At 50.1% G+C, this 22,237-nt stretch overlaps 7 protein-coding genes across 7 annotated transcripts; 1 reads left to right on the top strand and 6 right to left on the bottom strand.

Annotated features, from left to right (window-relative positions):
- Positions 1 to 253: 253 nt before the first annotated feature.
- On the bottom strand, positions 254 to 718 carry PFICI_12785 (uncharacterized protein; the record flags this gene model as incomplete). Its single annotated transcript, XM_007841366.1, has 1 exon — positions 254 to 718. The coding sequence occupies one exon, from the start codon at positions 716 to 718 to the stop codon at positions 254 to 256; it is 465 nt and encodes a 154-aa protein (XP_007839557.1).
- A 1,646-nt stretch (positions 719 to 2,364) lies between these two features.
- PFICI_12784 (uncharacterized protein) lies at positions 2,365 to 3,823 on the bottom strand (the record flags this gene model as incomplete). The annotated part of the gene is made up of 5 exons (XM_007841365.1): positions 2,365 to 2,451; positions 2,540 to 3,006; positions 3,065 to 3,521; positions 3,577 to 3,681; positions 3,758 to 3,823. The coding sequence occupies 5 exons, from the start codon at positions 3,821 to 3,823 to the stop codon at positions 2,365 to 2,367; spliced, it is 1,182 nt and encodes a 393-aa protein (XP_007839556.1).
- Positions 3,824 to 5,023: 1,200 nt separating this feature from the next.
- Positions 5,024 to 6,016, bottom strand: PFICI_12783 (RNA exonuclease 4; the record flags this gene model as incomplete). The annotated part of the gene is made up of 1 exon (XM_007841364.1): positions 5,024 to 6,016. One exon carries the CDS (start codon positions 6,014 to 6,016, stop codon positions 5,024 to 5,026), a length of 993 nt encoding a protein of 330 aa, XP_007839555.1.
- A 1,673-nt stretch (positions 6,017 to 7,689) lies between these two features.
- PFICI_12782 (uncharacterized protein) lies at positions 7,690 to 8,299 on the top strand (the record flags this gene model as incomplete). Its single annotated transcript, XM_007841363.1, has 2 exons — positions 7,690 to 8,212; positions 8,274 to 8,299. 2 exons carry the CDS (start codon positions 7,690 to 7,692, stop codon positions 8,297 to 8,299), a joined length of 549 nt encoding a protein of 182 aa, XP_007839554.1.
- A 1,330-nt stretch (positions 8,300 to 9,629) lies between these two features.
- On the bottom strand, positions 9,630 to 10,923 carry PFICI_12781 (uncharacterized protein; the record flags this gene model as incomplete). The annotated part of the gene is made up of 3 exons (XM_007841362.1): positions 9,630 to 9,890; positions 9,952 to 10,493; positions 10,587 to 10,923. The coding sequence occupies 3 exons, from the start codon at positions 10,921 to 10,923 to the stop codon at positions 9,630 to 9,632; spliced, it is 1,140 nt and encodes a 379-aa protein (XP_007839553.1).
- Positions 10,924 to 12,582: 1,659 nt separating this feature from the next.
- On the bottom strand, positions 12,583 to 13,790 carry PFICI_12780 (uncharacterized protein; the record flags this gene model as incomplete). The annotated part of the gene is made up of 3 exons (XM_007841361.1): positions 12,583 to 12,835; positions 12,896 to 13,544; positions 13,604 to 13,790. 3 exons carry the CDS (start codon positions 13,788 to 13,790, stop codon positions 12,583 to 12,585), a joined length of 1,089 nt encoding a protein of 362 aa, XP_007839552.1.
- Positions 13,791 to 15,907: 2,117 nt separating this feature from the next.
- PFICI_12779 (uncharacterized protein) lies at positions 15,908 to 20,566 on the bottom strand (the record flags this gene model as incomplete). Its single annotated transcript, XM_007841360.1, has 10 exons — positions 15,908 to 16,374; positions 16,469 to 16,951; positions 17,020 to 17,280; positions 17,395 to 17,745; positions 17,794 to 17,886; positions 17,938 to 19,204; positions 19,261 to 19,323; positions 19,385 to 19,402; positions 19,459 to 19,837; positions 19,932 to 20,566. The coding sequence occupies 10 exons, from the start codon at positions 20,564 to 20,566 to the stop codon at positions 15,908 to 15,910; spliced, it is 4,017 nt and encodes a 1,338-aa protein (XP_007839551.1).
- Positions 20,567 to 22,237: the final 1,671 nt, after the last annotated feature.

Below are 22,237 nucleotides of genomic sequence, written 5' to 3'. Positions count from 1 at the left end.
CCTTCCCAAACGAGCAGTGCATTACCTGCTCATGGTTTAACGAATGAATCTTCGAGTTGGTGCAGCTACATAGTACTGATCGAACCACCAACATGTTTCTTGACTTTTTCCACTCACTGCCTAGTCAGTTGCGCCATGTTCCTGGTCAAGTACTAGGCAGATGAACGAATCAGTACACTTACTACCAAAAAACACAGCTCAATGTAACATATCGGCATTATAACGAATCTGGGGGCACGCCGAGCTCCCCGCCTTATACATACTTGAAGTACTTGGCGCCCCGGCTCGGCGTGTCGGTGCCGCTGCTCTGACCTGCGGCGGCCCCAGCGCCGGCACTGCTCCGGCGTTTCTCGTCGCCGCTACCCCCGAGTCGACCGCCCAGGGCCTCGAGGATGCTACTGCGGCGACGTCCCTGGCGGCCGGGCGTCAGGTCCTCGAGGAACTGACTGCCGGCGCCCGAGGCGTCGCGGTGCGGGTGCAGCGCGGGGTCCGTCGTGGTCGAGGACGATGTGGTGGACGACGCCGAGGAGCCCGTGCTGGAGACGCGGCGGAGCGGCTCGTGCTGCTGGTGCATCTGGGAGGAGGAGGAAGAGGTGGGTTTGTGGTCGGATTGTGAGAGGCGGCGTTGGCGTTGGTCGTGGGGGGCAAAGGTGTCTTTTAGGGTGTTGAAGAAGTTTGTCGAGGTTGAGTTGCCCTCGTTGTTATTGTTGGAAGTCATGATTGTTGTGTCTTCTGATGGACTGGCTGTTTTGTTCTTGGATCTCTTGATGCTTTAGGGCAAGATCATGTAGTTGAAATAGAGAGAGAAATAGAGAGTTGCAAGCTATTCCATGGAATAATGTTTTGAGCTCAAAAGGAAAACCATATACCGTTGAGTGTGTGCTCACTCTTGTCTCACATAGCTCCATGGGTGGCGATTACTGCTTCGGCGGGGAAGCTTTCATACTTCTACATATGGTTTCGCACCTCCGTTTCTTCTGAGGGGGCCCGTCCGGGATCGTCATTTCTGCAAACGTCAGTCGCAAGTCAATCACTCAAGGGAAATGCTTAAATTTGGAGAAAAAAGAATGGGGCTTTTGCAACGGTTGTCTGTTTTGTCAGGTTGCACCACATGTTCCTCTCCTCAACATAGCCAGAAGGTACGGCTTGGCGTGTGAGCTCCGTCGCAACCTTGACGTAATCTTGCGTTGCTCAATCAGCCCTGTGAGACAGACAAGGAGAGCTTAGCAAGCTAACCTTGTAGCTTCAACCAGAAATTACTGTCCATTCTCTCGGTCAAAGGTGAATGAAAAGGCAATACTTAGGAATAATGATGAGCTTGAATTGGGAAATGACAAAATGACGGCCCCTCCAATACAATCCTTGATTCTTCGGCTTTGGAAAGCAAGTAGATCAGTGTTTTCTTTCTTACTCCGGCATTTGCGAACACGATGTAACGGTGGGAGCTCGAATTTGGTGGTCAAGTTACCTCGGGTGCATGATACAACAGGCAAATATATAATGTGAGCACTTATTTCTAGGATTGGGTTTCGATCGTAAACAATTGAAATATCAGGGCTACTGACGGTCCAAGTGGTTCTACAACCATACTATGCTGTCCATGTGTGTTCTTTTGTGCAGTGCATCATAAATTTTATCGTCATCGTTCCCGTCGAGACTCAATGTATGGCTGCCAGAACAAATACTTTCCAGTTGTCGACGCTGACTGCGATATGTCTCCTCTGTAGGGACTAAAATTGCAGTGAAAGGGACTGAGGCCGGACTATCATCTATGATTGGCTAAGGTAGCAGCACGGAAGACAGAGCACGAGCTATAAGCCAGCCGCATCCTTGATTGCCTGACTGAGGCCTTTGTCGGGATTAAAATTGCAGTGCAATATTTCACCTCAGGGGTAAACTTGGGGGCGGGCGGGCTTCATTCGACCAACAATACTCAGAGTCGGCCTCGATGGATTGGGCAGTAGGGTCTCCAAGATTCGACAGATTGATTTGTCCAATCAAGGATATGAGGTTCTGTGGGTACGGACACAAATCGGAGACTTCGCATGCAGTGGAAATATGGCCATCTTCAAACAACACAGTTTTGCCCACGACTTCTGTTACTGTGTCAATCAGAGACAGTCACACATCTCCAGACGATCCTCGAATATATCCTTCACCGATATCAACAATAGAGGAAAAGCAAAGTGGGATCAATCTGTCCAAAATTCATGTGCTCATATTGACTCCTATTTTGTCTCAATAGAACTAAGATGGCTGCCAGTCTCTCCAGTATCATGCGCATTCGATAGCTGATGTCCTGAAGACTGAAGTTCATCTGACGACTGATTGCGAGATGCGTTCGTCACTTGCGAGATCATACTTCTAGATCGGTTGGTGGAAAACATGGATCTCCTCTTGTTCGAGCTGAAAATCGACAATAATGAAGGCAGCGGCGCGAATCGTGGTAGCCTAGGACTTGTTTCATCGGCATATGCAGAATCGTCCATCTACGACGAGTTAGAATCAAGAGAATGTACACGTTCATGTCCCAACTTACAAAGACTCGATGTGATACGGCCGCTGGAGCCGGTGGGGATACCTCAAGCAGTACCGAATTTCTCACGTGTATTGAATTCGCTGACAACTGAGACAACTCCATGTTACTTGTCGGGTGGACAGCCTGCTCCTCGTCCGAGTCAACACGAATCTCTGGTACCGTTTGATTCGACATGGTGTTCGACATGGATGGCCCCGATGATTTGGTGGACAGGTGAAATATGCTACCCAATCCCGAACGTGGTGTCGCAGGCTGATCGTTACCATTGGCTCTAATGTAGCTTCTTCGCTGACCGTTGGATCGATTGCGTCTGGACCAAGACGCGACATGCGATTCCGTCCGCGCCGATGATGTTCCCATTCTGCTCTGTAGCTGCTCGACCAGGGGCTTGAGCGTCCCTATTGACACTGCAGTGATGCCGATACCGGATTCTACGGTACTGAGGTATGCCACTTCGGCAGATGAATCTACATTTTCAAGTCAGCTACTGCTTAATGGGGAATCACAGAGAATGGGCCAACTTACACAAAAAGTCTTCCCCGTCGAGTAGTTTCGGCAGGAAAAAGATGCGGACAAACGTAGCGGTACTTCCGACAGCAGCAAAGCTGAGGAGGCAGGCGACGAGAATCTTGGTGCGCCGTCGCATATTAAGGGACTTGACCATGAAAATCGGCAGGACACCGAGCACCCAGTCGCCCCCGCAGTTGATGATGGAAGCGGCCAGGTCCATGCCCAGGACGATCCTATCTTCCCAGCATTTGTCTGGAGCGCGCGGCGAGTCTGTCCACCAAGTAGACGGCGGATGGCATTGGAATATGGCCATGAAAAAGTAACCCGTCCCGCAGGTGCAGACTCCGAACATTATGATGCGCAGAATCCATATATGAAGCGTCACGACAGCCACCCGCATGAGGAACAGTCCAACTGCTATCTTGAACAGACAGACGCAGACAATGTAGAGGAGGAAACATATCCACCACCACTATTTGTCGTCAGCTATAACGAACAAAGATCTGATGGGTATTTGAGTGGCTCACCATCAGAGCTGCACTTCTATTTTCTGGCGACAGTTGGCTTTCATGCTGACCTAGGCCATGTCTCCATCCTTGAATTTGGGCTGCAAGATAAACTGTGAATACAACCTGTATCAAGTTAGACGCCAAGTAATTACCGGGGCGAGGACAAAAGGAATAGAAGGAAAGAAATATGCAAACTCACCAAAAGCACAATGACCATGACATCGTCGGATCCGAACGCTTTGCTGTAACAGACGTGATCAGCCATCATCGGTATAGGGGAAGCATCCCGGAAGTCCCGGCTTCCCATGAGAGTTCTGAGTCTTGCTTACTTAACAGAGAGTCGGGTAAAGGTCCGCAAGCCCACCGTCACATAGGTCAGAACGAAAAAGATGATAATGATGGCCAGGACCGCCGCGCTTTTGCCTTCCATACTGGACTGCTATTCCTCAACCATGAGGAGCCTCCATGGCGAGAGTTGTTTCACAAGATTGCTGAAGAGTGTCGAGAAAAGAAATGTCGAGTGTGCCCACGCTCTTCAGAGAGGGTCACGGCAATGGCTGACCTACTTATCCCAAAGTGTTGATGATCGGAGAGCTTTAGTACAAGACCCTGAAGAGTGGTACGCTCTTTGCAGGGAGCAACCCTATTGGTTCCAGTAGTACTTTTCCATTGACAGGAACCCAAGGACTAAGTCCTATTCCTCTCTACCTAGGGCGTTCAGTGCCGTCAATGACAGCTCGCTAACACGATAGTATAGACCAAAGCCCAATCAGAAGCGATCCGTGTACAAGTCCGTCTCACAGAGACCCATTTTATGGTGGAGTTTTTTTCTGAAGTCCATGCGGCGCTCATGCCGCGCTCAATGCAATGGGTACGGAGTACAGCAGCAGCCCGATCTTGGACAATCTCTCCCAGGCTTGGAACAGTGCTACAGATTCTGCCTGGCCTATTTCCAGAGTGCGGAAAATGTTTGGATGGCAGGCAGCTAGTCCTGACGCCAAAGCGAGGAGCTGCCGAGGCCCGTTGATAGTAGAGGTTGTCTAGCAAAATCTGCTTACTAGAAATGGAAACGTTATTGCCGTATTGGAGCCGACTACTGTAAAGACCAAATCGTTTCCGCTTTTCAGCCGCACACGTCTGACTCGTAAATTTCAGGAACAAGACCAGACTGTTTTGCCGATCACCAAAGCATATCGCAACAGGCAAGGGCTTGCAAAGGTTTGTCGGCTCATGAGTGGGTTCATTAGAGATGCAACTGCGTCGCGCCAGATGGCCAAAACCTTCTTTGCGCATTGGCCTGTCCATGTGGCGGCGACTGTGCCTGAACACCAGGCCGAGCACCCCCAGTCCAGTGGGCACAATGATCGTCTAGATCTCATCGGGATCTCACCCCCCGCACTTGACTCAATTTTGGAAACTTGGCTTCATACTGTGTGATTGTTGCTGTTGCTTATGGGTATCATGTTCAACGCCGTGACTTTTTCTTGCCAGTCTTTGATTTGTTTCCTCCCTTTCCCGCTGCCTTTTCCGTCCTTTCAAACTTGTTTGCATGCTCCATGTCAAACTCTGACTTCTTTTTCCTAAAGAGCAGCATGGCCACCTTGGCATCTTCAATACTAGAGTGGTGACCTGTCTGAATCTCCATGTCGAGTAGCTCCTTGGCCAGCGTCCGCAGAGCCGGCTTCGGCCCGTGCCCGTACTGTCTGAAACCGGCAAATCGAGCCGTATCCCGAATATGCGTTGTTGGATGTGTGAGCATGAGGACTGCCAGGTCGTGTCGTATGTCGTGACCGACTAGTATGCGGCCCTGGATGAGATCGGCCACCTCTTGCTGGACTGCGTCGAACTCGCGGGCCGTGGCCATGTGTTTTGGTGTGATGCCCGTAATCTTTGTCCGCCAATCCGTGACGCGCTCCCTCGGGCGGACAAAGGAGTCGTAGACTTGGCGCCCGTGGAAATCGACCAAGCTGACGCGTGCAAGAACAGAGTCGTGACCGTCGGGCCCTACGCCCACCATTTCGCAGTCCATTGCAACGTATTTGCCAATCTCGATGCCGGGGGCCAATCCCTCATTGACGCGGGGCTGCTCAGAGACGACGAGGGCATTCCGCTTGATTCCCAAACCATACGCCTCTGCCAGCGCTTCGGCTGATATATCGTTGTCCTCGGCCCAGAGTGCAAGTGAGGGATTCACGGTTGACGATGAGCCCTTTGCGACGGCCGAGGATTGCGCAACGCCCATGGCGGCCCCCGACGACTTGGTGCCCTTGGGCGTTGGTTTTGCGACTGGACGGTCTGTCTTTTGTGTCTGTTCCAATCTTTGCCGCTTGGGCTGGGCCGTCAGAGATCCGCCAGCCTTTCTTTTGGCGGGCGCCTTGTCCTTGGCGGGCGTGGAAGAAGACTCTGTCTTCAAAGTCGCTTGCAGCTTTTTCCAGTTTGATGAGAGTCCCGCCGCCATGTTGAAGATTTCTTGTGAGTCGAGCCAGGCTTTATAGGCTGACGTAATCTTCACCTTGGCTGCATTTCAGAACCTTTTCTTCTTCTTTATTCTCTTGTGAGGTGACAGGTATGTTTTAGATGATCGCCTTGAAATCGCGAGCAAGATTGCAGAAACGATATGAAAATTCTAGTGGGTCTGGTCAATGCCCCACGCCGCCTAGCCTACGTGGATAAAATACCGTCCTAGTGCATAAATCGTGCATAAATACTTATATGCGCCAGTGGCCAGCAAAATTGTAGCTCGTCTATGGTCGCTCCATTGATTATAGACAACCCAAATCGGGAAATTGAAAAAGTCCAGTCTCTAGAAAGAGCCAGGCCAGGAAATGACAAAAAGCTTTTTTCAGCGTGTCCATGTTTCCACAGCGACGGCGCAAGGTTCAACCTACCTGTGGCTGATTGCAGTTCGGATAACCTCACTGGCCATCCAGGTATTGCTAAGACCGAACTCTTCTGCTATTTCGGTGAAAGAAACCCTGTGACGGCGAAAAAGGTTTACTGATTAGACCGCTGTTGATGATTATTCGTGATCTGATCTCTTGCCACCAGGCTTGAGATTTCTTGTCAAATCAAGTAACCTCTAAATGATTAATTCGATATTGATCCAAGTACTTCGCAACATGAGTGACTTTCAATACAAAGACTCCCTCGTGTTTCCTCCAAAGTAATCTGCTAGTGCTTACAGAAGTGAAGAAAATCTTTCATATCTACCATTGAAGTGCTTCTCCCGCTAGGAGACCCAAGAATCTCAAGCACTATCAAAGGAGTTGGGAAATTTGCGTGTTCTCAAGGTGAAAGTATTGAAGGCTATGATGAAAACTCACGTACTCAACAGCAGTTGGCGACAGAGCCTTTACACCTTCAACATGGCGCCGACACATATAGGCTCAGAATTCAATCAACCGAACCAAAACAACAACAGGATCAGTAAAAGACCTTTGAGTTTACCTCTCAGGTATATAAATGTGCCCCGTTGCCCCGGCCTCCTACAGCCCCCCTCGAAGATTCATGTCTTCTTCATCAGACTTTTCATCAGACTTTTCATCAGACTTTTCACTACAAATTCTGAAGTGATTCGTCCACCAAGTAAACAAACAATCACCAGATCAGTAAGTGATTTTGACTTTTGCCTCTCAGGTATATATGTAGGCCTCGGTCCCCCTCTTGTTTTGCAGTCCCGCTTGGAAATCCCTTTCTTCTTCATCACACTTTCCACTACACATTCTTGATTGGCATATCCACCCATCACTGAAGATCTCACATCAAGACACAGTTGATTACTACATTCAACTTGCCACTATAAACTCTGCATTGGAATCTCCACTCATCACTAAAGATCATCAAGATCCAGTTGTCTACTACATTCAACTGTCTTCAAACTTCCCAGTCACAACAGCAACTTCTCCAGAAGTGCCGGTGACCACGACATCGTCAGTCGACGTGTCTCGTCAGGCTACAAGCCTCAAAAGCTCTACATACATCACTACACGTCCAACGGCGGTAGTTGATCTCACCACCACCGAAAAAACCAACGGAGTTTGCCCCTGGCATTCCTCCATCGACAAGTACCACAAAAGAAACTTGTCCGCCACAGCTGAAATCACGACGGATCTGAAGACCTGATCAGTCACAATGCAAGTCATCAAGTTCTTCACGTCAATCCTCGCTGTCGCGAGCGTCGCAATAGCTGCACCGGTCGCACCATACAAAAATCAAACCAAGTCGGCCCTGTCTACCACAGAAGACACCAGCAGCAGCATCATCACTGCCAGCGCCACTGCCAGCGCCGCCATCAACAATGATGACGCCGCATTTGAATTCTTCGGAATATCGGCACCCATCCCCCTCCTGAACATAACAAATCTACACATGGAGGCGGCCGCTGAAACCAAGGAAGACAATTCCCTTGAGCAGCACAATGCCAACAGACTGCACATGGCGGTGGCAGCAACATTAGAGGAGGGACGGCCAGGCAAAATCCCTTACAGGCGGTTCCCACAATGTTACATTGACTGCTTCGACTCAGAGGGCATCGATTCCAAAACGTGGCCCGCCATTGGGGATATTCGTGATCTTACAACACACGAATTCTGCTACTCCCAACACATGTGGGTGGCAAACTGGTTCCTTGAGCATCTGCAATTCTGCGTTGGCGGTGCGTGTGCTCATTGCAGGGCGCAAGGATGCAATCACGACGCAACTCTTGCATACAAAAGCATGTGTGATGGGATTGACCCCATGACGGGGCATACATAACCAGAAGCATCAAGAAGGGTCTTTCTCTCAAAGATAAAAAATTGCCGGAGTGCCCTGTTCATTACTACATTGCTCTTGGCAGTCATTGATACATGCTTTCTGGATGAGGAGTTTGCTTTTGAGGTTGGAATTGTTATTCAAGCTGGAGTTGGTGTTGGGCGATAAGGGCTGGATCAATATACACTTACCCATCAAGAGAAGAATAGATTTTGAGGCAGACTGCGATGAATAAATGGTGTCCTGGAATTCAAATGTCTTGTTATATTCCAATTATTCGTGTATGTCGTGTCCGAATTATAAAACATGCTGCTGTACAACACTTTGCACTAGACATTCAGGATTTCGAGAAAGTATTTGCATTGTGACAGTCACTGATATCCCTTCTGCGCTGCCACAGACAAGCTGTGAGCCAGAGCTGAAAGGGGGTTTGGTGGAAACCACCGCACCACGGGCAAACACGGCACAGTCCACAAGGGACCTACCCAAACAACCCTCTCGCTAACGAGACCTTGACCGGAGAAACAGTTGACCAGAAGAACCACCAGAGATGGGACAAGAGAGAACCACTACACCGAGACTGACGACACCAAATGGGGAGAAACCGAGAGGCGACCAGAAGAACCGACAGGTGAGATAGACGGACCGAGAAGTGAAAGAAAAGAAAACGGGGAAGTGGCGCGAAGTGAACAGAAGAATCCAGAAGAGAAAAAACCATGCTGAAGAATAGTTGCCGAAGAAGAGTTGCCGAAACCAGAATAGACCGATGTGACCAATGACCGCTGAGAAGACCGAGTGAAAAGACCAAGACCGACCATGTGCCCAACCACCAGGGACTGTGTTGCATTGACCGGGGCAGCTGCGGTGTTCTTGTCGAAGAGAGTGATGATGCATTGACCGGGGCAGCTGCGGTGTTCTTGACGAAGAGAGTGGTGTTGCATTGACCGGGGCAGCTGCGGTGTTCTTGACGAAGGAGGACTGAAAGGAAACTGAGAAAAAAACTATTGACAGACGTTAGTGACAAAAACACATGAAAAAAGAAGAAGGGGAAAGGGGAACTTAGCTCTGGTCAAGAACAACACGAAGGACAGACGGAAACGGAACAGACTGAAACTAAATGGACACGTCAGTAAAAAGAACACAGCAGAAAGAAAAGAAAAAAGGGGGAAAAGGAAAGGGAAAACTTAGCTCTGGTCAAGAAAATCAAAACGGGGTAGGTGGTTTACTTCATGGCCGGTCTTGGTCTTGGTCTTCCACTTCAATCTACACATCCACACGACTACTGAACCTTTTCTGGTCCAGAGCCAGCAACGCCCAGTCTATGAAGTCCGATTCATGCGTCGACGCGGTTCCGAACGTCCTTCTTCGTGGGTTGAAGAAGACTGCTCGGCACTGCGTGAGTGCATTCGTCGGGCAACTGGTGTAGTCGCAAGCCCTGACCAGAATTCCGCGGCGTCGAGACGTTGGCGAAGTACTTCATGGCGCATTTCCCAGACTTTGTCGCTGTAAGGAAGGTCGATACCAGGCTCGTAGCGACCATACTTGGCGACACGTTCGGGCTGCCACCAGAAGATGAGCCACTGTACAGAAAGTAAGCAAGTCAGCAGAGTCGAGTTGGCAAAGGGGAAGAGTGAGACTGACCATCCACCAAGAGCTCCCCAACACTTGGCGTAAGTTACCCATGTAACCTTTGTCCCAAGGGTTGCCGCGGAAATCTTTCAGTCGCATGACGTGACGACCTCCTTGAGTGTCCTTGAAGGCGAGAAGTTGCGGCGCTCTGGGCTTGCCACGGTGCTCGAAATGAACCTCATTGTTGAACGCCAAATGCCACCACTGTCTAGGACCCCACAAGGAGACCCCGACAGCGAGAGCAATGAGAGCAAAGCTACCACTAACCACGAATGGCGTGATACCTTGGCTCGTGTACGAACAAAGGGCCATGACGAGAACAGTGAGCGTGCTCAGAATGTCCAACGGAAGGAACAGAAGGAGGTACAGATAGGCCTTCATCGTGCGAGAATATACCGAAATCTGGACCCAGGGGCAGAAGTGATCGAAGATAGGCAGGCATCTATGGGTGGTATTGTCGTGATAGACCCTGTCGGCGCATTTTCGATCGCACCTGGGACACGTGCGAGGTCGGCGATTGGGTTCCCAGCGGCTGGTCGTCTCAGGTCGAAAGCCTGAGGAACCGGCATTGTCAGACACCAAACTTGAAGAAAAGTAGAGAGAAATTATGGAAAGAAAAGAAAGGGAGAGAGAGGGAGAAAACTTACCCCTTCCTCCTTGCATGATGACTTGGGCCTTGATCGGGGGCTCATAGTCACGATCACAAAAGAACGTGATAACGAGGCCCATGACCCAGGACCCAAACCAGTTCAGCTTGAGGAAGCCGTGGACCGCAAAGATGGCATAAGCTGCTCCGGGGTAAGCAGCGACAGGAGTATCAAACAGGCCCTGCTCGGGGACCTGCAACAAGACCAGAAAACAGTAACGGTAGAACACGGCATAAACAGACGTGCCCAGGTACAAGACCAACCAGAGGGGACCAAGAGTTCCGAACAAGCGAACAAGCTCGTTCCAGAACTTCTGACAAGATACAAAAGCGGCCATTTTTAAAAATAGACCGCAGGGAAGACCAGAGAGAAAAACCAGAGAGAAACGGGCAGAAAAGCCGAGAAGGAAACCAGGGAACAGAACAAGAGAGAAAACACAGAGAGAAAAGTGCACAAGGAAAACGGGTAAGGGGGTGGAGAGGGGGGTTGCTGTGTTTGACGGAAAGGAAATGGGGGTACGTAGCTGAATATATTGCGGCCGTCCGCGGAGATCGTGGAAACGTGAGTTCGAGCTGACGCAAGAAAACACTCGTGACGATTTCGTTGGGTGAGGCGCGCGAATGTGACTCTCAAAATTTCGAATTCTGGGAGTCGATTGAGAGAAGAAAGGAAAACAAAAGAGAGCTCGAGGGGAGGAACTGCTGGCTTAAATATTTGAATTCTGGAATCGAGCAGCCTCGTGGTGCAGCCAATGGGAAGGCTCAAAACATGGCAGGTGCGGTTTCAAGTTGGTCGCGACTGTCGTTGAGCCATTGAGAGGGCAGCAATCTGCCAGGCAACCAGAGCGGTGAAATGAATATGGAACAAGTGAGCGGTGAAATGGATATGGACAAGCAATGGACAGCCGGGTCGCTGGGGATATGCAGAGCTGGATGTCAACAGGCTCTGTTGACAGCCATGGCATTTGGTCTATGTACGTAGTAAATTGAGTTTATTTGCACGGTAAAATGTCTTCAGATTGGAGAGTGATGAACTGTGAGCTTCTCGTAGTAGCCTCGTGTGTGAGCATGCACGCAAATGGCAGTGATATTCGACCAGACTGACGTCCGGCGCATGGAAGGGACGGTGGCAGTGGCAGTCGGTAGGCAAGCAGAGGACTGTGATACTCCAGAATCGTTACTTCCTTGAGACTTGCGATAGTGCCATGAACTTGTCAGGAATCATCGAGTGGCTTTCCAGTGATGTCAGATCCGGGTTGTCGGTAGAGCTCGACTTGCGGTGCTGGCTGTGTTCTGTTGCTCGAGATCTCGAGGGCTTCAGCAGCCTGGATCGTGTTGAGAGCTTGGCGTAGATACAATGTGCTGATATTTGGAAAATAGCAAGACAACTTTTGCAATGCAGCATCGTACATGTTTGCATTCATGCCAAGTACCCGAGAATACTTCACGTTGACACAGCTTCGTTGTCCAAGACTGGTGGGAATCAATGCATGGCGACGACACGATGGTATGCCAGAATATGCTACGACGTTCGTATGTGATCAGAAGTAATCATTGTCAAAAGCTTTACTGCGAGCACTCCTGGAATCCGGGATGCGCCATGGCATCAAGCACAGAAGGGGAGTCCACAAGGACAACGGGAGATTCAAGCTATGCTGATCGGCAGTGCAGCTTAGGGAACAACCACAGCACTCAGGTTCTACGAGATGCGTTGTCAGATCCAAAGGCGTGGTTCCAAGAATGGCATTTCATGACAGCATCATGTGCTCTCACCAGGCAGTCACGGCCACTGTTGACATGTTTGTCTCGAGAGATTTACGGACAGGACGAAATGCAGCAGACCAGAGCATAAGTAGATACCAGGTAAGACTTTGGAATATGTTCAAGACATGTCTATTATGTTTGAAATCATCAGAAAGCAAATGTACACGCTACCAAACCGCTCCGCATCTATCTATCATTCTATGCCATCTATCATCCATGAATCATGTCCAGATTTAGTGCTTGCCGTAGTTCTCGTTGACCAGGACATATCGGTACCGGGCCTTGCCATCGGCCATGTCGACAATGGCCTGGTTGGCATCCTTGAGCGGCCGCTCCTGGACCCAAGGCTTGATCTTCTTCTCGGCAGCGAGGTTCAACATGTACTTGATCTCAGCGGGAGAGCCGATTCCGCTACCACCGACCTTGATACCGTTACCGAGCAGGGTGAAGGCGTTGATGTTGGGCAGGTTGCCACCGTCAGGAGCACTGTGAGAATGTTAGTCTGGTATTCAGGGAAGCGATGGAACAATGTTTTTCATGACTGACCCAACTTGGATGAAGGTACCCTCAGTCTTGAGCATCATGAGGTAGCTCTGGAGAGGCATCTTCTCGCTCGAGACGGTGCAGATGATGAGGTCCAGCGAACGTCTGTTCTTCTGGACCCAGTCCTTGTCATCGTCGGTGGCAATGTACTCGTCAGCGCCGAGCTTGAGCACGTCCTCCCTCTTGTCAGCCTTTCTCGAGATTCCGACCACTCTGTCGGCACCGAGGGCCTTGGCAAAGAGGACACCAAAGTGTCCTAGACCACCCACTCCGACGATACCGACCTTCTTGCCAGGGCCGGCGCCGTTCTTGTGTAGGGGGGAGAAGACGGTGATACCACCGCAGAGCATGGGCGCGGCGTCAGCCGAGCTGATGCCTTCAGGAATCGGGATAACAAAGTGTCCATTGGTACGGTTGTAGTCGGCGTACCCACCGTACGACTTGCCCTCATCGTCGGGGTAGATGGAGCCGTAAGTGTTGACGGTGCCGTTGCCGCAGTAGTTCTCGAGGCCGTTGCTGCAGTCCACACAGTCGGGCTTCAAGCAAGAGCGAGCCTGAGCACCAACACCGACGCGGTCGCCAACCTTGACGTGCTTTACGTTGTTGCCAACCTTGACGGCCTTGCCGACAATCTCGTGGCCGACACAGCAGGCTAGAAGAAGAGTCAATAACAATGATTGCGAAAGAGAAAGAATGGCATCTGGAACTCACGGTATGGTGTCTCTCCCCAGCCAGATTTGAGCATGTGCAAGTCGCTACCGCAAATACCGCAGTGGGAGATCTCAATGTCAACATCGTCCTCTGTCCACTTCTTGGGCTCGAAGTCGCCCCACTCCATCTTTCCGTTAACAGACTCGGGGGTCTTGCCGAGCCATCCTTGGAATCGTGGGCTTGCCATTGTTGTTGTTGAAGCGTGTGTTACGTGTGTGAAGGTGTTGCTAAAGTAGTTTACTGTAGACTGTAGAGTCGTGATTGAGTAGGCAGTAATGAATTGAGTGAGTAGTTTAAATCTTGTCAAATTATGGTGGAATATGCTGTCCTACTTATATGCCCACCACAAGTCGGGACTCGCTGCCCGCGGACACTGACTTGACCCTGCAACCGCGGTCATGACGTCGACTCAGTTCATAGAGAGAGTCGATATGGGCTGTGGGCCCGGTACGGGCGCGAAGGGGAGGAGATAGTCGTCAAAGTGCGGGAGTATCGGCAGCTCCATCGAGCCCGATACCTAGCAAGGATGGGACCGGGAAAAGCAGATAACCACTAGACAGCTACGAAAGCCTCATGCAGTACATTACCTACCACCTACGTAGCATCGGCAGTAGCCAGAGGATAGACCGCCCAGCGCTTCACCTTAGTCATTCCGGGGCTCGCTGAGTGTCACAGACGGTCCCACCCCCTGCTGGGACGGTCGTAAAAAGGTGCTGACCTGTGGCTTGCGTGGGGTTTCAGCGCTCGGCGTTTATCCGTGGGCTGCACCTAATTTAGGCGATAACACTGGCATGCCATCGGCGATTGGATCCGCACAGGGCCCGCATACTGGACTTATTGTCTTGCGATGGAACCTGCACCCAGCCAGCGGATTTACCATGGACTTTGGGGGCTCAATACTACCTATTGCAATGGACATTAGGCATGTAAGCCACTTGCATTAATCCGTTGAGGAGGAATGATTAGTAGTTCTTCTGCCTTGAAGCTACTCATGTCATCCGGGTTTGTGCTTGAAGATACTTGAATTACCTGTGGTCCAATGAACAGATCAGGGTCCAGATCACCAGAGCCTCCAGCTGCATGTCAGCATTTAATCAGGTACCTACAGATAAACGTATTCTGCCTACTCGGTACTGGATATAGGATGATTATATAATGTAAGCAGGTTGCATTAGCGCAGAAGTCGGTGGCTTGCATGCCATTGATCATATCTTTTCCTTCTACTGCCGAACATGTCATAACTGTGTATGCTCTTAAATCCGATGTTTGACATTGAATCATTCGATAATCATTGCATTAACCGACCGCTACTCAACTGCCAGTCAGGGGGATACAAGTCAGACATGTGTTCAGATGTATTCCACACTCTGATCAGAAAATGCCATTAATGCAAGGCTAGGAATTTGGGACTCTTAAGTCCGGATCTTGTCGAGGTTTCGAGAAATTTTTCTACTTGTGGAGCCTCTCCCTTGGAGACTTCGAGAATCAAGAATTGGCCAGTCACCGCCGCTTGCGCCGTTTACGTCGTAGCGGAAAACCTTCTGTTTTAGACTTGGAGATCCCAACCCCCACATCTTGCATCATAAGTGTATGTGGTGTGGCTATGAGCGGATCAACTTGATGCCAATGTACCCTCCTCGCCCTCTGCAGTGTAGTGTACGAGGTATACCTGATGGGCAATAGAATAAGCTTATCGTGTTGTGACACCCAGCTGCAGGCCTATTTCTTGTCACATTTCTGGATGTCGAAGTGACTTGCTTCCCTTGCCGAACAAGGCTGCCGTCGGATTGACGCGTACTACAGCTTTGCCCTCAGCATGATTCGGGAGCCATTCTAGTCTTGCTCAAGGCATTATTGTTCTATAAACGCCGCGTTCTTTCGGTGTTATGGCAATAAACTGCGATGACTTGAACCAACGTCTTCATGCTTCCAGCAGCGAGGGCCAGTCGTCAGCAAAAGACGAGGATTGCGAATTTGTCACTGGCATGGACACAAGAAGTCTGCGTGGGATGTAATCTGGATCAATCCGTTTTTGTCAGCCAAAACATTCTTTTGGCAATTGATTAGAAAGCATAATATTGTGCTACTAATGCCTCATGCTGACATTGGATGAGAGCGAAACGCCAAACTGGAAGGCGCCGTGACCCCTATTCATTATCAGGAGGCACTACATCGCCTAGACGAATCACGGGTCACAAATGGAGAGAAGCATGACCACCGGGCATATGCCGAGAATCCAATCTATTATTAACATAGGGAAGAACGCACGCACAGTACAAGTCTTGCCTCTGCAGCAGCAGCGGATCAAAACCACGATAATCCATCTCCAAACTTACGAATTTTCAAAGGTCGCGCAAACTCAGGTACCTCATTCGTACCGTCCGGGTTGAGCTTGATACAAGGCTCCGTGGGATCGTCGGGGCGGGTGTCCGCGTACAACCCGAACCGCAGCGCCATCTGATGTCGAAACTCGGCGGGCGTCGCGTTGGTCTTGTTGATCCACTCGACAATATCCTGCGGGATGATGTTGTCTGGGTAAAGGCCCTTGCGGCGTTGTTTCTCCCTATACCGTTCGCGCTCCTCTTCCTCCCTGGCCGCAATGTCGGGGACCTTTCGCGGCGGCCAGGCTGGGCCCGGCACCAGCTTGCCGATCACGTAGTGAGGATAGTTCCCTGAAAGCCAGCGGGCAAGCGTGTCATCGGTCAGGATCCTACCAGCCCACATCTTGGGTATACTGTGTTTGTAGAAATCCTTTCCGTGAATCATGATTGCTAGAAGGGGAGAAGCAATAAAGTGTCAGCCACAATACCTTTCGGCACCGAGAAAACGACTTTGCTTATCGCGAGAGGAAGGGGACAAACATACTTGAGACATCGTACACCTGGCCGTTCACGGCCACCCAAGCACGAGTGGTAATTTCTGGGTCGATATGCCTTTTCAGCTCGTCTTCTGGAATTTCCTTGAGTGGTTGATCTTTCTTGATCCTGCCGACGATCAGGTCCTTTCTTCGATAGAGGTTCACCAGAGCAGATCCCATCACGTCATTCTTCTTGATGGCCTCTGACGCATCTTGACCTCCGAGCTTAACGGTTTGCTCGTGTATCTTGTTATCTGCAATGCTCTGGGACTGGTCTGGTGCGAGGCGGGATATGTCAAACACCCACCCGTGAATGACCACCTCGTGCTCCTCGACAAAGTTGACATCAATTTCAGAGACGAGTCGTCCGACGCGCAAATGAGCCACTTGTTCAAGAATGTCGGGACTGTGCCAATCCTGAAACTCTGTGGCCTGTTCACCAAGATATTTGATGATGATCTGGCGACCTCCCGGGTGATTGTCGAGGTAAGCTGGAGGGAACGCGTCGTCAGTCTTGTGTGTTGATTTCGAGGGGGCGGGGCCCGGAAGGGAAACTCACTTTTCAGATCGTACACATAATCGCCTATGGCCGTGTAACAGCCAAACGTTGGGTTGTCGCAACGGGCCAGTGTCTCCAGTGTGTACGGCCTAAGTTGCGCCATGAAATTGTATGGCCTTCCCTGTACGATGGCACATTTGCGCGGCTCAATCTTCTTCAGCATCCTCTTGCTTTCAGTGTCGCTCACGTTCTTGGACTTGTATCTTAGGGGATTCACTAGTGATCTGAGTACGTCGAGGTCCCTTTGCGAGTGCTTGAATGCTGTGAGGGAAAGATCAATCAGCTTCAATAACGTCCTGAATTACTACTGCAGCATGCGCCAGAGTCTCATAATTCTTTGTTTCACGGTTCAGGATATTCATCCGAAGAACTTACTAGTCAGATCGTAAGCGCAGCCACGGATGGTGAGCCAAAATGGCATCCCATGTCTCCCATCGTACTCGGCAATCTCCTCCATGCGTTTGCGCGTACGGAGTTTTCCCAGGGGATGCATTGTTGAACCAAAGTTTGCGCGAATCATTTTCGCTTCAGTACTCTCAATAGAGTTGAGCAGGTCATTCTTGAGGCCAGATTTCTCTATCAACGAGCGCAGCCAAGGACTGACTGATTCTGATACGTCTGTCGTACCTTGGACAAGGCAAGGTCCGTATTCACCAACGTGCAGCAAGCGGGTTCTGACGTCTTGACCATCGGCGAACCCTGCTTCCTCACACAACCCTGAAGCCCCTGATTAGGATGTGGTTTTGGCTCTGGTCGTGGATATTTTATACTCACCTGTAATATCGTAGATATCGAAGCCACAGTTTCCATCTGGCTCAATAATCCGAGTGCATTCGTCGGAATCAATGTGGTCTCCAACCTCACCAACTGTGTGATATCGGAACGTTTCGTTGACTAAGTTGGATTGCCCCCACCTACCCGAAGCTTTGGCGGTTGACCGCAGAGGGCCAATGAGAGGCCCATCAGGCTCTGGCAAGCTGGTGTATGATTGCTTTGCAGTCATTGTGGTTGGGCTTGCTAGGGGACTGTGCTCCCGGTTTGTCAAAACATCGTGATTGGCTGACCATTTTGTGTCGTTGTCGTACGGGGGAACTTGAAGTGTGAACTCTGGCCAGTTCATGATTGTGGGCTCTCCATTCGTGGCGACCCATTTAGCCAGTTCGGCCCATGTGTTTTCTAGAACGTCGAGCCAGGCTTCTGGGACCGGATGAATTAGGCGCTCGGTATTGGCCAAGGCTTTGGCCTCTGCTAGTTCTATAGTAGACGAAATCCAATTGCTCTTGGGGATGGTCGTGTCGAGCGTGAAATTCTCAAAGTAGACCATCGACAGGTCGAAACTGATTTCGTTGAGCATGATTCCGTGCACTGTCATGCTGCCGGGAACACCACGGCTGTTGGGATGCATGTTCGCGCCTGGATTTCGTGGAGGGTGGCAGTCGAGATAGTCGTCTAACATTAGCGGTGTCGCGGCCCTCATAAGGCGGCCAATGACAATGTAAACCCACGTCAAGGGACCTCTGGCGCCCTTGGCGTGATAGTCGTATACGTATCGCGCGAATATGTCTGCCTGTTTGACACACTGCGCCTGGTCGCGGGTGGAATGTGCCTCCACGAAACGCTCTAGGGTCGCACGAGCTTGCGCCATACTCCAAGGTGTCGAGGACCATTTTTGATACTCTTCAGCGTACCAAGGCCTGAGGAGATCCCAACGCACCTGGCGGTTCTGCCAGACCTGTTGAGACCATTCATACTTGTCTGCAAACCAATCGTTCTCGTTCAAGCGCATCCTCTTCGCTCCAAAAGCCCTCTGGCCGAGAGTGTACCAGTCCCTGCGGGTTTCTGATCGGAAGACCTTCGGAGCCTGGAATGCTGCGCTGCCTTTGAAAAATGGAACTATTATGTTCCAAAAGTCTTTTGTTGCAAAGGAAGAGGCCCAGGACGCTGGCAAAGGGTAGTTTATAAGGTTGTGTGCAAAGACATCGTTCTGCCAGAGTTCTGGTGGTAAGTCTTGACCCCCAATATACAACGGCCAGGTGCTCAGGCATAGTGTCAAGGGCCTCCCCTTCCAAGTGTATGGGTCCGGAGGCTGAGGAAATGCTTGGACAGTACCCCCAAAGACGTGCTTTTCAAAAGAAAAGCCCAGTTCTTTGACAGTCTCTGGCGGGCCCGTTGCCGGCCACATGTACTGCCATGATGATTAAACAAGCGAAAAGTCAGGAGATTGTAAGGGCAACCACATACCGGCTCCTGATTATGATCGGTGCTGCCTTTTTCTATTATAAGACGACCCATCCAAAGAGCATGCTGCGCATAATTCAGCTTCCAAGCACCACGTATCAAGCACCTTTTGTTGTGTCGGACTTACCACGGTTTCATGGAGTATCTGTTTGAATCTATTAGCGTCATGTTTCTCCACGCAACCGGTTGCAACAAACTTACAGTATCCGCCAACGCCATTTGCACATTAACCCTCTCGACGAGGGACAAATTGCTGTTGCACAAGGAACGAAGACACCCAGTCTGTATTGTGATCAAGTTGCACGGGTTCGGCGCACCGGGCTTGTTTGGGGTGATGGTAAGGAGTGGCCAGGTGACACCAAGGCCAATTTCCAAATGTTCATCGAAGAAGCTCCACACGGTGTAGCTGAGCAGTACGGACATTTGATTCCGAATTGCTTCGGGCATCTGTCGCTTGTTGACGTCAGCCTCCTGCTGAACGAACATGGGATTGTTCTCGTTGTTCTGTAGATACATGTTCATGACGCGCGGGTCTCGATGACGCCAGTATTGTATCGGCTGAAAGATCACAGCATCAAGCCTGAACATAAAATTAGTAACAATGATCAAGAAGTCAGATTCCATGTATGTTTTGGAACGACAGATAGGGAAGATTAGAAAGTAGAGATACTTACCAGGGGTCTCTCTCGGCTATGAGTTGTTCGAGGAGACGATTGGCAATCTCAATTGACACAGACAACTGGTTCCAAATATGTTGGTTGTCTACAGTCCACCAATTGTCCTTGTGCCGAGTCAAGCCAGGAATTGGATTTTCGATGGTCTCAAAGCAGTTGACTCGATAATCAAACCATCTTTCGCGGGCGAAAATAGTCAGCCACTTGAACTCGTTTCTTTCGAACCCCGAAGACTTGAAGACTTCCCACCCCAAGTCATTTCCATCTCTTGGTACATGGTGTTCGGGCCCATATGGCCCAGGCCGCGTGTTGAGTGCAGGGATCTGCCAACTCCGAAGGCCGCCAATGGCAAGAGCCTGGAGGCGCTCGTCGAGAAACAATCTGTCAAGTGCCAGAATGTGAGGTTGTTGGACTATCTGATCGGGCACCTCTCCCCCATCGGGCAGGGCTTCGACAGGCATTGTAGGCCAGTAAGGCGCCAGGCTAGAATGAAGCACGCCATTCTCGTCTAAACTCGAGTATGGCATAGTCCCCGGATAGAATCTGTTGGCCCATGGCGAATGTGGATATTCTATGTATATATGGGCTCTCCGGTATGGAGCCGTCGGCTTGCGGTCGCGCCACGGGCGCGCCATGATGAATGTTACGTCGTTTGTTAATACCTCGCCGCCGCTAGGTCATGATACCAGGAGGAGAGTTGAGCAATGAAAGGGAAGTTCTCGCGCAAAAAAATATCGAGAGCGGAGAAATATTGTTTGGTCTAGGATGAGACATGTAAATTACGCACAGACTTGCAATAGCTGGAATGGAGAATGCCCAGGCGTTGCCGGGCAAACACATTCCAAAGCAGTCGGACGGATTAGGGAATGAAAACACATATGGGAACAATGAATAGGTGAGCATTATTAGTCCCTTTATTGGACGAAATGCAGTAGTCACATATCCTACCACAGCTGGAGCCTGCCCGCCAGCCACAGGCTTTGCGATTGTCATGGTTTGCTCAAGGTACATTTGCGGACTTAGTGACGTGCAGGAGAGACAGCAGCACTGCCAAGCCGGGCGAAGAAAGGAGAAGCACGCAAGGGATTAGATCCAGAGGCCGCTCAATACATTAACAAATTGCACATCCACCACTTGCTTTGTCAGAGTACGACACTAGGTATACAAGGCTGTATATGTAAACATGCTTGCATGGAATGACTAAAAGAAAAAGGCTGAGCTGAGGCGGGCAAAATATCAACTTCAATATTTCTGAAACCTTTTGCTTCCATTTTGACATCGAGAATCTTGGGATATCATTCGAAAAATAACTAAGTCCCTAGGTATGCTGCGTAGTCAAGTTCACGACATCGGCCACGGTGTTCATCAACTACACAGAAAAATTGCGTATCATCTCGTAAATGCATGGACTCGGACGATCTGGTTGCGATTGTGCATCCTATATAGGGTGACAATGTTTCTCTGATCAGAAGTATTCCCGAAGAACAAAAAGAAAGAAAAAACTTTACTGCCGTGACATGAAGGAAACAGTGCAACAAAGAGCTGTAGTGTTGATTCTTCTTCTCGAGCTGGACATGATTGTTTCCATGTCACCTTTATCAAGGAGGGTCTCGAGCTATCATCCATCCTCAACGAATAACTGGGCAAGATGTTTAGGGGTCGCATGAGACGAAGGCCGTTTGCACCATTCGTATCAAGGAGAAACTCTGGGTAAAACCTCATTCATTGGCCCCCCGACCACACCACGTTTCATAGACCTGGTTAAACTGCTCTGTTTTCAACAAAGAAACAAACACTGCTCTCGGGTCAGCAATAGCTTAGTGGTATTCCTGACAAGTTTCTAAACGCGCGCTCTGGAAACTTGTCATCAATACCACAAAGCGCGCCAGTTCGATTCCACCAGTTGGCTCGGATTGTGCCCAGTCAGTGAGAACAAACTCAAGCGTCTGATCCACGCTACATGGAGGGGGCTGGGGGCTAGAGATCGAAATAGATTAGTTTTTTTTTTAAGTCTTTTTTCCTTCCTGTCCTTATTCTTTTGCCCCTTTCCCCTCTTTCTCCTATCCGTGCTGACTCTCTGGATGGCGTGAGAATGTATGGCTCAAGACAGATGGTACACCAACGAGTTGACAAGGGAAGAGTCATCATGTCTTCTAGTTTCAAATATTATTATTTAATATTATCAATGGATACATGAGTCAAAATCGTTTTGAAGGGTGCCAAAACTAGACATTTTGCCAGTTGGCAGTGTGACTTCAATAGAACATTGAAATGCGCGGCTAGAAGGGGACCGAAGTCTCCTTCTT

The sequence above is a fragment of the Pestalotiopsis fici genome, assembly GCF_000516985.1.
Source record: "Pestalotiopsis fici W106-1 unplaced genomic scaffold PFICI_Scf_10, whole genome shotgun sequence".
Taxonomy (NCBI): domain Eukaryota; kingdom Fungi; phylum Ascomycota; class Sordariomycetes; order Amphisphaeriales; family Sporocadaceae; genus Pestalotiopsis; species Pestalotiopsis fici.
Note: the sequence above shows the minus strand (reverse complement) of the source record. Positions and strands in the feature narration are given on the sequence as shown.